Genomic DNA, 14681 nt, shown 5'->3' on the forward strand with positions numbered 1-14681 from the left:
TTGATTTACAAAATAAAAATTATTACTGTAACTCTTTTGTTTCCTGTACTCTGTAACAGCCCAAGTTACCATGTGCCATTTATAATACTACAAAATTTAATCTTTTAAAATACACTAATGACAGCCAAACAAGCCATATAGCTCCACAACTAGACAAAGTTTTCCTGCAGTCCTATATAAAATAAAACTAAATTGTGTTTTCAACATGAATTACTGTATTTTGCGGTTTATAAGATGCGCCGGATTATAAGTGTGATGCCCCAGGGTCCTGGTCATCACAGTGGCATTGCTTTCCCCACAGGGAGAGTGATGTAATTCTTGGAAGTGATGAAATATATCTTTCACCAGGTAATCACATACACACAACACATTCATACTTCAGGACAGAAGGGGTGTGCTAAGCCTTGTTTTAGAGTGAACTGCCATATAAATACATTCTGGTCTGGAGGGTAGGGGAGTTCAGTTAGACTGTCAGAGGACAGAGGAGAGTGCAGACGGACATAGAGTGTCAGAAGCTCTGAAGGGGCCATGTAGCCAGAGTTGCCACAGCTCCTGGAGAAAGAGAATTAAGAAGGAAAGGGTAGCTTGTGGAAAGGGTTCAGGAGAGAGAAGGCGCAGGAGAGTGACACCAGGCGAGCAGAGCAGTGAATTGGCTACCTCCCTGGCTAGCGCAGATTCCGGTAGCCGTAAGACTGTGTTGGACTCTAAGAGACATAGCTGAAACTGGCAGGACAGCGGAACTTCATGTTACCGGTCCGTCTTTACACCCAGGAGGCACAGTGATGTTTATAGGGCCCGGTTTGTGATAGCAAAACTGTAAAATGGTCTGCTTCACCTGTCATATGGCTTGTGTCCTAACCTATATGGGGACAGAGAGGAACTATGAAGACCTTATCAGAAGCCATAGGCAGTAAGGGACTACAACACCACTGCGCTTTGAGGAAGACTTTCATCTCCACCTGGTAAAGGGGACTCTGTATTCCCTTCCAAGCAGGCCGGACCCTGCCTGTACCTGTTATCTGGTGCCCTGGACTGCGGTTGCCTGAAGCTTCAGTAAACCAGGTAAAGAGACTGCAAACCTGTGTGTTGTGAATTCCGTTCTTGGGCTCCCTCCTGTGGTTGTGAATGGTACTTTTGGGAGTTCTGCCCTTGGGCTCCCTCTGGTAGTTTTGAGTGGAACCGCTGCACCTTGAGTTCTGCTGTGCAGCTGCATCCACTTATCGTTTCTCCTGGCCTTGCTATTTAACCTTGCTCTGGTCTTCAGTTCATGCCCGCTGTCAATGTTTTCTGGGTTGGATTCAGATCTCTCCCTGGATTTCTCTGGTGGCTTGCCCATTTCAGCAAAAGATAAGTTCTTGCTGGTTCTTGTTGTCCATTTGTTTTGGACTTACTGCCCAGCTCATGTTATGTTCTTTTTGTCCAGCTTGTCATTATGATATATTCAGGCTAGCTGGAAGCTCTGGGGCAGCAGATTTGCCCCTCCACACCGTGAGTCGGTGTGGAGGTCATATTTTGTAAACTCTGCGTGGATTTTTAGTTTTTTAATACTGACCGCACAGTGACCTTTCCTATTTCTGTCTATCTAGATTAGAATTGGCCTCCTTTGCTAAAATCTGTTTTCATTTCTGTGTGTGTCATTTACCTCTCTACTCACAGTCAATATATGTGGGGGGCTATCTTTCCTTTTGGGAATTTCTCTGAGGCGAGATAGTTTTCTGTTTCCATCTTTAGGGGTAGTAGGGAGTGACAGGAACGTCCCACGGCTACTTCTAGTGTTGGTGTTAGGATTAGGGATTGCGGTCAGTAAAGTTACCACCTCCTCAGAGCTTGTCCCATGTTTCAGTTTAACCACCAGGTCATATCAGTGTTGCTCCTTAACCACCAGGTCATAACAGTACAGCGGGCCAATAATGTGTTGAATGCATCTCAAAAGAGGGAAAAGAAAGTTCTGAGCCATTTTTTTTTCTTTGCAGCCTGTTTTGTCTTTTTTTCCCCTTAATCTCTGGGTGGTTCAGGACTCTGGTGCTGACATGGATGTTCAGGGTTTGTCCTCACGTGTGGATCAACTCGCTGCAAGGGTACAGAGTATCCAAGATTATGTTGTTCAGACTCCAGTTTTAGAGCCTAGAATTCCTATTCCTGATTTGTTTTTTGGGGATAGATCTAAATTTTTGAACTGTAAAAGTAACTGCAGATTATTTTTTGCTCTGAGACCTCGTTCCTCTAGTGACCCCATTCAGCAGGTGAAAATTGTTATTTCTCTGCTGCGTGGCGACCCGCAGGACTGGGCATTCTCCCTGGAGCCAGGAAATCCTGTATTACTCAATGTAGATGCATTTTTTCAAGCACTCGGATTGCTGTATGACGAACCTAATTCTGTGGATCAGGCAGAAAAACTTTGCTGGCTCTGTGTCAGGGTCAGGAAGCAGCAGAAATATACTACCAGAAGTTTAGAAAGTGGTCTGTGCTCACAAAATGGAATGAGTATGCCCTGGCAGCGATTTTCAGAAAGGGTCTTTCTGAGGCCCTTAAAGATGTTATGGTGGGGTTCCCCACGCCTGCTGGTTTGAACGAATCAATGTCTTTGGCCATTCAGATTGATCGGCGCCTGCGTGAGCGCAAGGTGGTGCACCATATGGCGGTGTCTTCTGGGCTGAGTCCTGAGCCTATGCAATGTGATACGATTTTGACTAGAGCAGAACGGCAGGAATTTAGACGTCAGAAGGGGCTGTGGTTTTACTGTGGTAACTCTACTCATACTATTTCTGATTGTCCGAAGCGTACTAAGAGAGTCACTAGGTCTGTTACCATTAGTACTGTACAGCCCAAATTTCTCTTGTCTGTTACCCTGATTTGCTCATTGTCATCTTTTTCTGTTATGGCATTTGTGGATTCTGGCGCTGCCCTGAACTTAATCGACTTAGAATTTGCCAAACGCTGTGGGTTTTCCTTGGCGCATTTGAAGAGCCATATTCCCTTAAGGGGGATTGATGCTACGCCATTGGCCAAGAATAAACCTCAGTACTGGACACAGTTGACCATGTACATGGCTCCAGCACATCAAGAAAATATTCACTTTTTGGTGTTGCATAATTTGCATGATGTTGTTGTGCTGGGTTTTCCATGGTTACAGATACATAATCCAGTGCTGGATTGGAAATCTAAGTCTGTGACTAGTTGGGGTTGTCAGGGGATACATAGTGATGTTCCTTTGATGTCAATTTCCTCCTCCCCTTCTTCTGAAGTTCCTGAGTTTTTGTCGGATTTCCAGGATATATTTGATGAGCCCAAGTCCAGTTCCCTACCTCCTCATAGGGACTGTGATTGTGCTATTGATTTGATTCCTCGTTGTAAGTTCCCTAAGGGCCGACTTTTCAATCTGTCTGTGCCAGAGCATGCCGCTATGCGGAGTTATATAACGGAGTCTTTGGAGAAGGGGCATATTTGCCCGTCTTCGTCACCGTTGGGAGCGGGGTTCTTTTTTGTTGCCAAGAAGGATGGCTCCTTGAGGCCCTGTATAGATTATCGCCTTCTCAATAAGATCACGGTCAAATTCCAGTACCCTTTGCCTTTGCTGTCTGATTTTTTTGCTCGGATTAAGGGGGCTAGTTGGTTTACCAAGATTGACCTTCGAGGGGCGTATAATCTTATTCGTATTAAACAGGGTGATGAATGGAAAACAGCATTTAATACGCCCGAAGGCCATTTTGAGTATCTTGTGATGCCATTCGGGCTCTCTAATGCTCCATCTGTGTTTCAGTCCTTTATGCATGATATCTTCTGGAGTTATCTGGATAAATTCATGATTGTATATTTGGATGATATTTTGTTTTTTTCCGATGATTGGGAGTCTCATGTGAAGCAGGTCAGGATGGTATTTCAGGTCCTTCGTGCTAAAGCGTTGTTTGTGAAGGGGTCTAAGTGCCTCTTTGGAGTTCAGAAGGTTTCTTTTTTGGGTTTCATTTTTTCTCCTTCGGCTATTGAAATGGACCCTGTTAAAGTCCAGGCCATTCATGATTGGACTCAACCCACATCTGTGAAGAGCCTTCAGAAATTTTTGGGCTTTGCTAATTTTTATCGCCGCTTCATTGCTAATTTTTCCAGTGTGGTTAAACCTTTGACCGATTTGACGAAGAAAGGCGCTGATGTGATGAATTGGTCCTCTGCGGCTGTTGAGGCCTTTCAGGAGCTTAAACGTCGTTTTACTTCTGCTCCTGTGTTGCATCAGCCAGATGTTTCTCTCCCTTTTCAGGTTGAGGTTGACGCTTCTGAGATTGGGGCAGGGGCCGTTTTGTCTCAGAGAAGTTCTGATGGCTCTTCGATGAAACCGTGTGCTTTCTTCTCCAGAAAGTTTTCGCCTGCTGAGCGTAATTATGATGTCGGCAATCGGGAGTTGTTGGCTATGAAGTGGGCATTTGAGGAGTGGCGACATTGGCTTGAGGGAGCCAAGCATCGCGTGGTGGTCTTGACTGATCATAAGAATCTGATTTACCTCGAGTCAGCCAAGCGGTTGAATCCTAGACAGGCTCGATGGTCTTTGTTTTTCTCCCGTTTTGATTTTGTGGTCTCGTACCTTCCGGGATCTAAGAATGTGAAGGCTGATGCCCTTTCTAGGAGTTTTTTGCCTGATTCTCCGGGAGTCCTTGAGCCGGCTGGTATTCTCAAGGAGGGTGTGATTCTTTCTGCCATCTCCCCTGATTTCCTGCGGGTGCTTCAGGAGTTTCAGGCTGATAAACCTGACCGCTGTCCAGAGGGGAAATTGTTTGTTCCTGATAGATGGACTAGCAAGGTAATTTCTGAGGTTCATTGTTCGGTATTGGCTGGTCATCCTGGGATTTTTGGTACTAGAGATTTGGTTGCTAGGTCCTTTTGGTGGCCTTCCTTGACGTGGGATGTGCATTCTTTTGTGCAGTCCTGTGGGACTTGTGCCCGGGCCAAGCCTTGTTGTTCTCGTGCCAGTGGGTTGCTTTTGCCTTTGCCTATCCCTGAGAGGCCTTGGACGCATATTTCCATGGATTTTATTTCTGATCTTCCTGTTTCTCAGAAGATGTCTGTCATCTGGGTGGTTTGTGATCGGTTTTCTAAGATGGTTCATTTGGTACCTTTGCCTAAGTTGCCTTCCTCCTCTGATTTGGTTCCATTATTTTTTCAGCATGTGGTTCGTTTGCATGGCATTCCGGAGAATATTGTGTCTGACAGAGGTTCCCAGTTTGTTTCTAGATTTTGGCGATCCTTTTGTGCTAGAATGGGCATTGCTTTGTCTTTTTCTTCAGCATTTCATCCTCAGACAAATGGCCAAACGGAGCGAACCAAGACCTTGGAAACCTATTTGAGATGCTTTGTGTCTGCTGATCAGGATGATTGGGTGACCTTTTTGCCGTTGGCCGAGTTTGCCCTTAATAATCGGGCTAGTTCGGCTACTTTGGTTTTGCCTTTCTTTTGTAACTTTGGTTTTCATCCTCGTTTTTCTTCAGGGCAGGTTGAGCCTTCTGACTGTCCTGGTGTGGATTCTGTGGTGGACAGGTTGCAGCAGATTTGGACTCATGTGGTGGACAATTTAACGATGTCTCAGGAAAAGGCTCAACGTTTTGCTAACCGTCGTCGGTGTGTTGGGCCCCGGCTTCGTGTTGGGGATTTGGTCTCGTTGTCTTCTCGTCATGTGCCTATGAATGTTTCTTCCCCTAAGTTCAAGCCTTGCTTTATTGGGCCTTATAAGATTTCTGAAATTATCAATCCGGTGTCTTTTTGTTTGGCCCTTCCAGCTTCTTTTTCCATTCATAATGTTTTCCATAGATCTTTGTTGCGGAGATATGTGGCGCCAATGGTTCCCTCCATTGATCCTCCTGCTCCGGTGTTGGTTGAGGGGGAGTTGGAGTATGTGGTGGAGAAGATTTTGGATTCTCGTTTTTCAAGGCGGAAGCTTCAGTATCTGGTTAAGTGGAAGGGTTATGGCCAGGAGGATAATTTAAGACAGGGATCGTCGGACGGTGTGCTGCCTACCTGGCGCTCGAGTCCGACACATCGCTGATCGGGTGGACAGATTACTGGGAGGGGCTGGTGAGGACCCAGCGGTCATGGTGCACATTGGCACAAATGACAAAGTTAGAGGTAGGTGGAAGGTCCTTAAAGATGATTTCAGGGAATTAGGCTGCAAGCTGAAAGCAAGGACCTCCAACGTGGTATTTTCCGAAATACTGCCTGTACCACGTGCCACGCCAGAGAGGCAACGGGAGATTAGGGAGGTTAATAAGTGGCTCAAGAATTGGTGTAGGAAGGAGGGGTTTGGGTTCCTGCAGAACTGGGCCGACTTCTCAGTTGGCTACAGGCTCTATGCTAGGGACGGGCTGCACCTCAATGGGGAAGGTGCGGCTGTGCTGGGGGAGAAAATGGTTAGAAGGTTGGAGGAGTGTTTAAACTAGAGATTGGGGGGGAGGGTATTCATTTTATAGGAGGGGAAAATAGTGCAGATAGAGACCTGGGCACAAATAAGGAAGTTGGGGGTGGCGGTGGCATGGGGGGTGGGGTTAGAACAGTTAATAATTTAAGAAAGAATAGAGGTACAGAGAGTAACATCAAGTGCATGTATACTAATGCCAGAAGCCTCGCCAACAAAATGGACGAATTAGAACTAATGTTGTTGGAGCATAATTATGACATGGTGGGGATATCTGAGACGTGGCTGGATGAGAGCCATGACTGGGCTGTTAACTTGCAGGGCTATAGCCTGTTCAGAAATGACCGTACAGATAAGCGAGGGGGTGGGGTGTGTCTATATGTAAAATCTTCCTTAAAACCCATCCTGCGTGATAATATAGGTGAATTTAATGAAAATGTAGAGTCCCTGTGGGTGGAGATAAGGGGAGGGGGAAAAAATAATAAATTACTGATAGGGGTTTGTTATAAATCTCCAAAACTAATGGAAGCAATGGAGAATATCCTCGTAAAGCAAATAGATGAAGCTGCGACTCAAGGAGAAGTCATTATTATGGGGGACTTCAACTACCCTGAAATAGATTGGGGAACAGAAACCTGCAGTTCCAGTAAAGGTAATCGATTTTTGACAACTATGAGAGACAATTACCTTTCACAACTGGTTCAGGACCCAACAAGGAGGGGGGCACTGCTAGACCTAATATTAACCAACAGGCCAGACCGCATATCAAATATAAGGGTTGGGGGTCACTTGGGGAATAGTGATCACAAAATAATAAGTTTTCATGTAACCTTTAATAAGATGGGTAGTAGGGGGGTGACAAGGACACTAAACTTCAGGAGGGCAAATTTCCAACGGATGAGAGAGGATCTTGGTGCAATTAACTGGGACGATATCCTGAGACACAAAAATACACAAAGAAAATAGGAGACATTTATTAGCATCCTGGATAGGACCTGTGCACAGTATATACCGTATGGGAATAAACATACTAGAAATAGGAGGAAACCAATATGGCTAAATAGAGCTGTAAGGGGCGCAATAAGGGACAAAAAGAAAGCATTTAGAGAATTAAAGGAAGTAGGTAGTGAGGAGGCATTAAATAAATACAGAAAATTAAATAAATTCTGTAAAAAGCAAATCAAGGCAGCAAAGATTGAGACAGAGAGACTCATTGCCAGAGAGAGTAAAAATAATCCCAAAATATTCTTTAACTATATAAATAGTAAGAAACTAAAAAATGACAGTGTTGGCCCCCTTAAAAATAGTCTGGGTGAAATGGTGGATGAGGATGAGGAAAAAGCCAATATGCTAAATGACTTTTTTTCATCAGTATTTACAAAAGAAAATCCCATGGCAGCCAATATGACTAGTGATAAAAATTCCCCATTAAATGTCACCTGCTTAACCCAGCAGGAAGTACAGCGGCGGCTAAAAATAACTAAAATTGACAAATCTCCGGGCCCGGATGGGATACATCCCCGAGTACTGCAGGAACTAAGTACAGTCATTGATAGACCATTATTTTTAATCTTTAAAGACTCCATAATAACAGGGTCTGTACCACAGGACTGGCGTATAGCAAATGTGGTGCCAATATTCAAAAAAGGGGCAAAAACTGAACTCGGTAATTATAGGCCAGTAAGCTTAACCTCTACTGTGGGTAAAATCCTGGAGGGCATTCTAAGGGATGCTATGCTGGAGTATCTGAAGAGGAATAACCTCATGACCCAGTATCAGCACGGGTTTACTAGGGACCGTTCATGTCAGACTAATTTGATCAGCTTCTATGAAGAGGTAAGTTCCAGACTGGACCAAGGGAACCCAGTGGACGTAGTATATATGGACTTTTCCAAAGCTTTTGATACGGTGCCACACAAAAGGTTGTTACATAAAATGAGAGTAATGGGGATAGGGGAAAATATGTGTAAGTGGGTTGAGAGCTGGCTCAGGGATAGGAAACAAAGGGTGGTTATTAATGGAGCACACTCGGACTGGGTCACGGTTAGCAGTGGGGTACCACAGGGGTCAGTATTGGGCCCTCTTCTTTTTAACATATTTATTAATGACCTTGTAGGGGGCATTCAGAGTAGAATTTCAATATTTGCAGATGACACTAAACTCTGCAGGGTAATCAATACAGGGGAGGACAATTTTATATTACAGGATGATTTATGTAAACTAGAAGCTTGGGCTGATAAATGGCAAATGAGCTTTAATGGGGATAAATGTAAGGTCATGCACTTGGGTAGAAGTAATAAGATGTATAACTATGTGCTTAATTCTAAAACTTTGGGCAAAACCGTCAATGAAAAAGACCTGGGTGTATGGGTGGATGACAAACTCATATTCAGTGGCCAGTGTCAGGCAGCTGCTACAAAGGCAAATAAAATAATGGGATGTATTAAAAGAGGCATAGATGCTCATGAGGAGAACATAATTTTACCTCTATACAAGTCACTAGTTCGACCACACTTAGAATACTGTGCACAGTTCTGGTCTCCGGTGTATAAGAAAGACATAGCTGAACTGGAGCGGGTGCAGAGAAGAGCGACCAAGGTTATTAGAGGACTGGGGGGTCTGCCATACCAAGATAGGTTATTACACTTGGGGCTATTTAGTTTGGAAAAACGAAGACTAAGGGGTGATCTTATTTTAATGTATAAATATATGAGGGGACAGTACAAAGACCTTTCTGATGATCTTTTTAATCATAGACCTGAGACAGGGACAAGGGGGCATCCTCTACGTCTGGAGGAAAGAAGGTTTAAGCATAATAACAGACGCGGATTCTTTACTGTAAGAGCAGTGAGACTATGGAACTCTCTGCCGTATGATGTTGTAATGAGTGACTCATTGCTTCAATTTAAGAGGGGACTGGATACCTTTCTGGAAAAGTATAATATTACAGGGTATATATATTAGATTCCTTGATAAGGCGTTGATCCAGGGAACTAGTCTGATTGCCGTATGTGGAGTCGAGAAGGAATTTTTTTCCCCATGGTGGAGTTACTCTTTGCCACATGGGGTTTTTTTGCCTTCCCCTGGATCAACATGTTAGGGCATGTTAGGTTAGGCTATGGGTTGAACTAGATGGACTTACAGTCTTCCTTCAACCTTAATAACTATGTAACTATGTAACTATGTAATTCTTGGGTTGTTGCCTCCGATGTCCATGCTGCCGAATTGGTTCGTGCTTTTCACTTGGCTCGTCCTGATCGGCCTGGGGGCTCTGGTGAGGGTTCGGTGACCCCTCCTCAAGGGGGGGTACTGTTGTGAATTCCATTCTTGGGCTCCCTCATGTGGTTGTAAATGGTACTTTTGGGAGTTCTGCCCTTGGGCTCCCTCTGGTGGTTTTGAGTGGAACCGCTGCACCTTGAGTTCTGCTGTGCAGCTGCATCCACTTATCGTTTCTCCTGGCCTTGCTATTTAACCTTGCTCTGGTCTTCAGTTCATGCCCGCTGTCAATGTTTTCTGGGTTGGATTCAGATCTCTCCCTGGATTTCTCTGGTGGCTTGCCCATTTCAGCAAAAGATAAGTTCTTGCTGGTTCTTGTTGTCCATTTGTTTTGGACTTACTGCTCAGCTCATGTTATGTTTTTTTTGTCCAGCTTGTCATTGTGATATATTCAGGCTAGCTGGAAGCTCTGGGGCAGCAGATTTGCCCCTCCACACCGTGAGTCGGTGTGGAGGTCATATTTTGTAAACTCTGCGTGGATTTTTAGTTTTTTAATACTGACCGCACAGTGACCTATCCTATTTCTGTCTATCTAGATTAGAATTGGCCTCCTTTGCTAAAATCTGTTTTCATTTCTGTGTATGTCATTTACCTCTCTACTCACAGTCAATATATGTGGGGGCTATCTTTCCTTTTGGGAATTTCTCTGAGGCGAGATAGTTTTCTGTTTCCATCTTTAGGGGTAGTAAGATCTCCAGCTATGACGAGGCATCTAGGGAGTGACAGGAACGTCCCACGGCTACTTCTAGTGTTGGTGTTAGGATTAGGGATTGCGGTCAGTAAAGTTACCACCTCCTCAGAGCTTGTCCCATGTTTCAGTTTAACCACCAGGTCATATCAGTGTTGCTCCTTAACCACCAGGTCATAACACCTGTGTCCTCCGTTTCTTACCGCACCACTCACCATCTCCACCTATACACCAAGAGCCCTGGGGACCTACTTCACCTGTGGGAAGTTATACCCTCTAGCTGCCATAACATCACCCCAGAGGACCCCTTTAAGCAATGTTGGTCCCTACTAGTGTTGAGCATTCCGATACCGCAAGTATCGGGTATCGGCCGATACTTGCGTTATCGGAATTCTGATACCGAGTGCCGATACTTTTGTGGTATCGGGAATCAGAATCGGATCCATATTAATGTGTAAAATAAAGAATTAAAATAAAAAATATGGATATACTCACCTCTCCGGCGGCCCCTGGAACTTACCGATGTAACCGGGAGCCTCCGTTCCTAAGAATGAGCGCGTTAAGGGCCTTCGATGACGTCGCGGCTTCTGATTGGTCACGTGACCACGCATGTGACCGCTCATGCGACCAATCATAAGCCGCAATGTCAGCCACGACGTCATCGAAGGTCCTAACTCCTCATTCTTAGGAACGGAGGCTGCCGGTTACAGCGGTAAGGTCCAGGGGCCACCGGAGAGGTGAGTATATATGTCATACCCATATACTCACCTCTCCGGTGGCCCCTGGACCTTACCGCTGTAACCGGCAGCCTCCGTTCCTAAGAATGAGGAATTTAGGACCTTCGATGACGTCGCGACTGACGTCGCGGCTTGTGATTGGTCGCGTGAGCGGTCACATGAGCGGTCACGCTACCAATCAGAAGCCGCGACGTCGTCGAAGGCCCTTAACTCGCTCATTCTTAGGAACGGAGGCTGCCGGTTACAACCAGGGCGTGTCAGAGGGTGAGTATATCCCTATTTTTTATTTTTATTCTTTATTTTACACATGAATATGGATCCCAGGGCCTGAAGGAGAGTTTCCTCTCCTTCAGACCCTGGGAACCATGCAGGATACCTTCCGATACTTGTGTCCCATTGACTTGTATTGGTATCGGATATCGGTATCGGCGATATCTTATATTTTTCGGGTATCGGCTGATACTATCCGATACCAATACTTTTAAGTATCGGACGGTATCGCTCAACACTAGTCCCTACTGATCGAATACCACAGTTGGCATCATGAACATAAACTTTATTCAATTCCCTTTTACATGGGCTCCCAGGGCCACGGACCGGGTTGCCACCGTGACACATCCCCTTAAGTAAAAATAGAAAAAAAAATTGTTTTAATAAAATGGTGGTGCTTCTTACAATCCATGCATCTTTTTGCTTACCGGGGGTGGTGGCTATGGTGAAGCAGAGTCCCTGGGTCGCTGCTGGCCGAGGCAGGAGTGGGGCGATGCTCCGGACCCAAGACTGGGAGAAAGCGGTGTTCAGATGTGCGATGCTGCTGGTGTTTTTGGTGGTGCAGGAACTCTGCTGACATTTTTGTAAGCCAGGAGCCCCCGTACTTCCATGGTTTACTTTGCGGTGGACTCCGGTAAAATGGCTGCTTAGGGAGGTGCATGCGCAGATGGAGAACTTGGGGCTGAGATCTCATGTCCCGAGATCTTGGTGCCAAGATCTCTATCTGTGCATGCGCTGCGATTTTCCCGCAATGTAAAACATGGAGATGCGGGGGTCCCGGGCTTTCAGAAAATGTCGGCGGGGCCCCAGTGGACCGAACACCCACTGTTTTGCACCTCCAAACATCCCCTCATCCCAGCTTGCAGCAACACGCCACTTTTGCCTCCTTCAACAGTGACCCTGGGACCCTGCTCCACTGCGGCTGATATACAGTAGGTATATTTGAATTGTAAGACTCACACTCATTTTACCCCTACATTTTTGGGAAAAAAGTGTCTTATAATCTGAAAAATATGGTATGCCAGATGACAAGCTCAGCTCTGCCACACATGTAACAATACTTATTTTAGTACCTCTCGTTGTTTCACCAAGAACGAGTCTATAAGATTCCTCTGGTCATTTACATCCAGTTGTTCCCTGTTGATGGTGAAGGTTTCTTGAAGGAATGCGTGGATTTCATTTTCATTCCTCTGCACCTTTTCTGACACACTTGTAAACCAGCGCATCACAGATGGATATGTGTTATAAAGCTGCACAGAAAAAAATAGATGACCATTGTATTTCTACTTCGAACCAGGTATACTCCTAAAACTGTTATCCAAAATACTAAGGTTCCACTTATACACAAGATAGTTGCAATTGGTTTTTTTTCACTTGGAAAAGACACTAGTCCAGCTATGAAACTCATTGTGGAAATAAAATCCCTTAACTCATCTTGGTAATAAGGATTCTTCATTACAGTAGCGCAGCCTGATGACAAGTTATCTTCCAAATTGGTCAACTAACTGTGAATCACCTCCTGATGTGCAGGAGTCATGCACATGGTCACTTGAGTCCAGTACTGAGGCTTATTCTTGGCCAATGGCGTAGCATCAATTCCCTTTAGTGGGATAGGAAATTGCAAAGGCTCCAAGATAAAACCACAGCGCCTGGCAAATGACAAATCCATCAAATTCAGGGCAGCACCTGGATCCACAAAAGCCATAACTGAGTAAGATGACAGAGAGCAAATCAAAGTAACAGACAAAATGAATTTAGGCTGTACAGTACCAATGGTGACAGATTTAGCGAACCTTTTTGTGCGCTTAGGACAATTTGAGATAACATGAGCAGAATCACCACAATAAAAGCACAACCCATTCTGACGTCTGTGATTTTGCCATTCAATTCTGGTCAGAATCCTGTCACATTGCATAGACTCAGGCTTCTGCTCAGAAAATACCGCCAGATGGTGCACAGGTTTGCGCTCCCGCAAACGCCGATCAATCTGAATGGCCAAAGACATTGACTCATTCAGACCCGCAGGCGTGGGGAACCCCACCATAACATCCTTAAGGGCTTCAGAAAGACCCTTTCTGAAAATCGCTGCCAGGGCACACTCATTCCATTGAGTAAGCACAGACCATTTCCTAAACTTCTGACAGTAAACCTCTGCTTCATCTTGACCCTGAGAGAGAGCCAGCAAAACCTTTTCTGCCTGGTCTACTAGATTAGGTTCCTCATAAAGCAACCCAAGCGCCAGAAAAAAATGCATCTACATTTAGCAATGCAGGATCTCCTGGCGCCAGGGAAAATGCCCAATCTTGAGGGTCACCACGTAACAAAGAAATAATAATTTTAACTTGCTGAACAGGGTCACCAGAGGAACGAGGTCTCAGAGAAAGGAATAATTTACAATTATTTTTAAAGTTCAAAAACCTAGATCTATCTCCAGAGAACAACTCAGGAATTGGTATTTTAGGCTCTGACATAGGACTGTGAACTACATAATCCTGAATACTTTGTACCCTTGCAGTGAGATGATCCACACTAGAGGACAGACTCTGAATGTCCATATCTGCAGCTGAATTCTGAACCACCCAGAGATTAAGGGGAGGAGAGAGGCTAGACACACTGCAGAGGAACAAAAAAGGACTCAGGACTTCTCTTATCCCTCTTTTGCGATGCATTACCAGTTTACGGGCCTGCTGTACTGTTATGATCCTGGTGGTAAGGATCACAAGACTGACCTGATAGGTAAACCAAATATTAGGACTAGCTCTGGGGATTTGGGAACTTTACTGACCGCAACCCTGATCCTATCAACACACACTATAGGCAGCCATGGAACGTTCCTAAAAGCCTAGACATCTCTTCACAGCCTGAGAAACTAGCTACCCCTAGAGAGAAAGCAAAGCCTCACTTGCCTCAGAGAAAACCCCCCAAAGTTTAGACAGCCCCCCACAAATAATAACGGTGAGTTAAGGGGAAAACACAAACGTAGAAATGAAAACAGGTTTTAGCAAATGAGGCCCGCTAACACTAAATAGTCAGAAGATAGCAAGGGATCTGTGCGGTCAGGATAAAATACTATCAAAAAATATCCACGCAGAGAATGCAAGAACCCCCACACCAACTAACGATGTGAGGGGAGCAACTCTGCACCCCAGAGCTTCCAGCAAGTGAGAAAATCACATATAAGCAAGCTGGACTAAACTCATCATATACTGAGAAATATTTTCAATGAGCAAACATGAACTAGCAAGACTTAGCTTCTCCAGGAGGAGCCGGTCAAAAGGGACGTCCAAGAGAGATCAGAACCAGTACTGAATACAAT

At 45.0% G+C, this 14681-nt stretch overlaps 2 protein-coding genes across 4 annotated transcripts in view; both read right to left on the reverse strand.

Annotated features, from left to right (window-relative positions):
* The window catches only part of LOC143808691 (cytochrome P450 2K1-like), a 1051026-nt gene that overhangs the window by 580012 nt on the left and 456333 nt on the right, over positions 1 to 14681 (reverse strand). The gene's annotated exons all lie outside the window — the stretch shown is intronic.
* LOC143808693 (cytochrome P450 2K1-like) overlaps positions 1 to 14681 on the reverse strand; it is a 486681-nt gene that overhangs the window by 235952 nt on the left and 236048 nt on the right. For all 3 annotated transcript variants that reach the window (XM_077291614.1, XM_077291613.1, XM_077291612.1), the window contains one exon: positions 12439 to 12615. In XM_077291614.1, coding sequence (XP_077147729.1) covers positions 12439 to 12615 — 177 coding nt within the window. The remainder of the gene's footprint in view (positions 1 to 12438; positions 12616 to 14681) is intronic.

Source organism: Ranitomeya variabilis, chromosome 2 (assembly GCF_051348905.1).
Source record: "Ranitomeya variabilis isolate aRanVar5 chromosome 2, aRanVar5.hap1, whole genome shotgun sequence".
Taxonomy (NCBI): Eukaryota; Metazoa; Chordata; class Amphibia; order Anura; family Dendrobatidae; genus Ranitomeya; species Ranitomeya variabilis.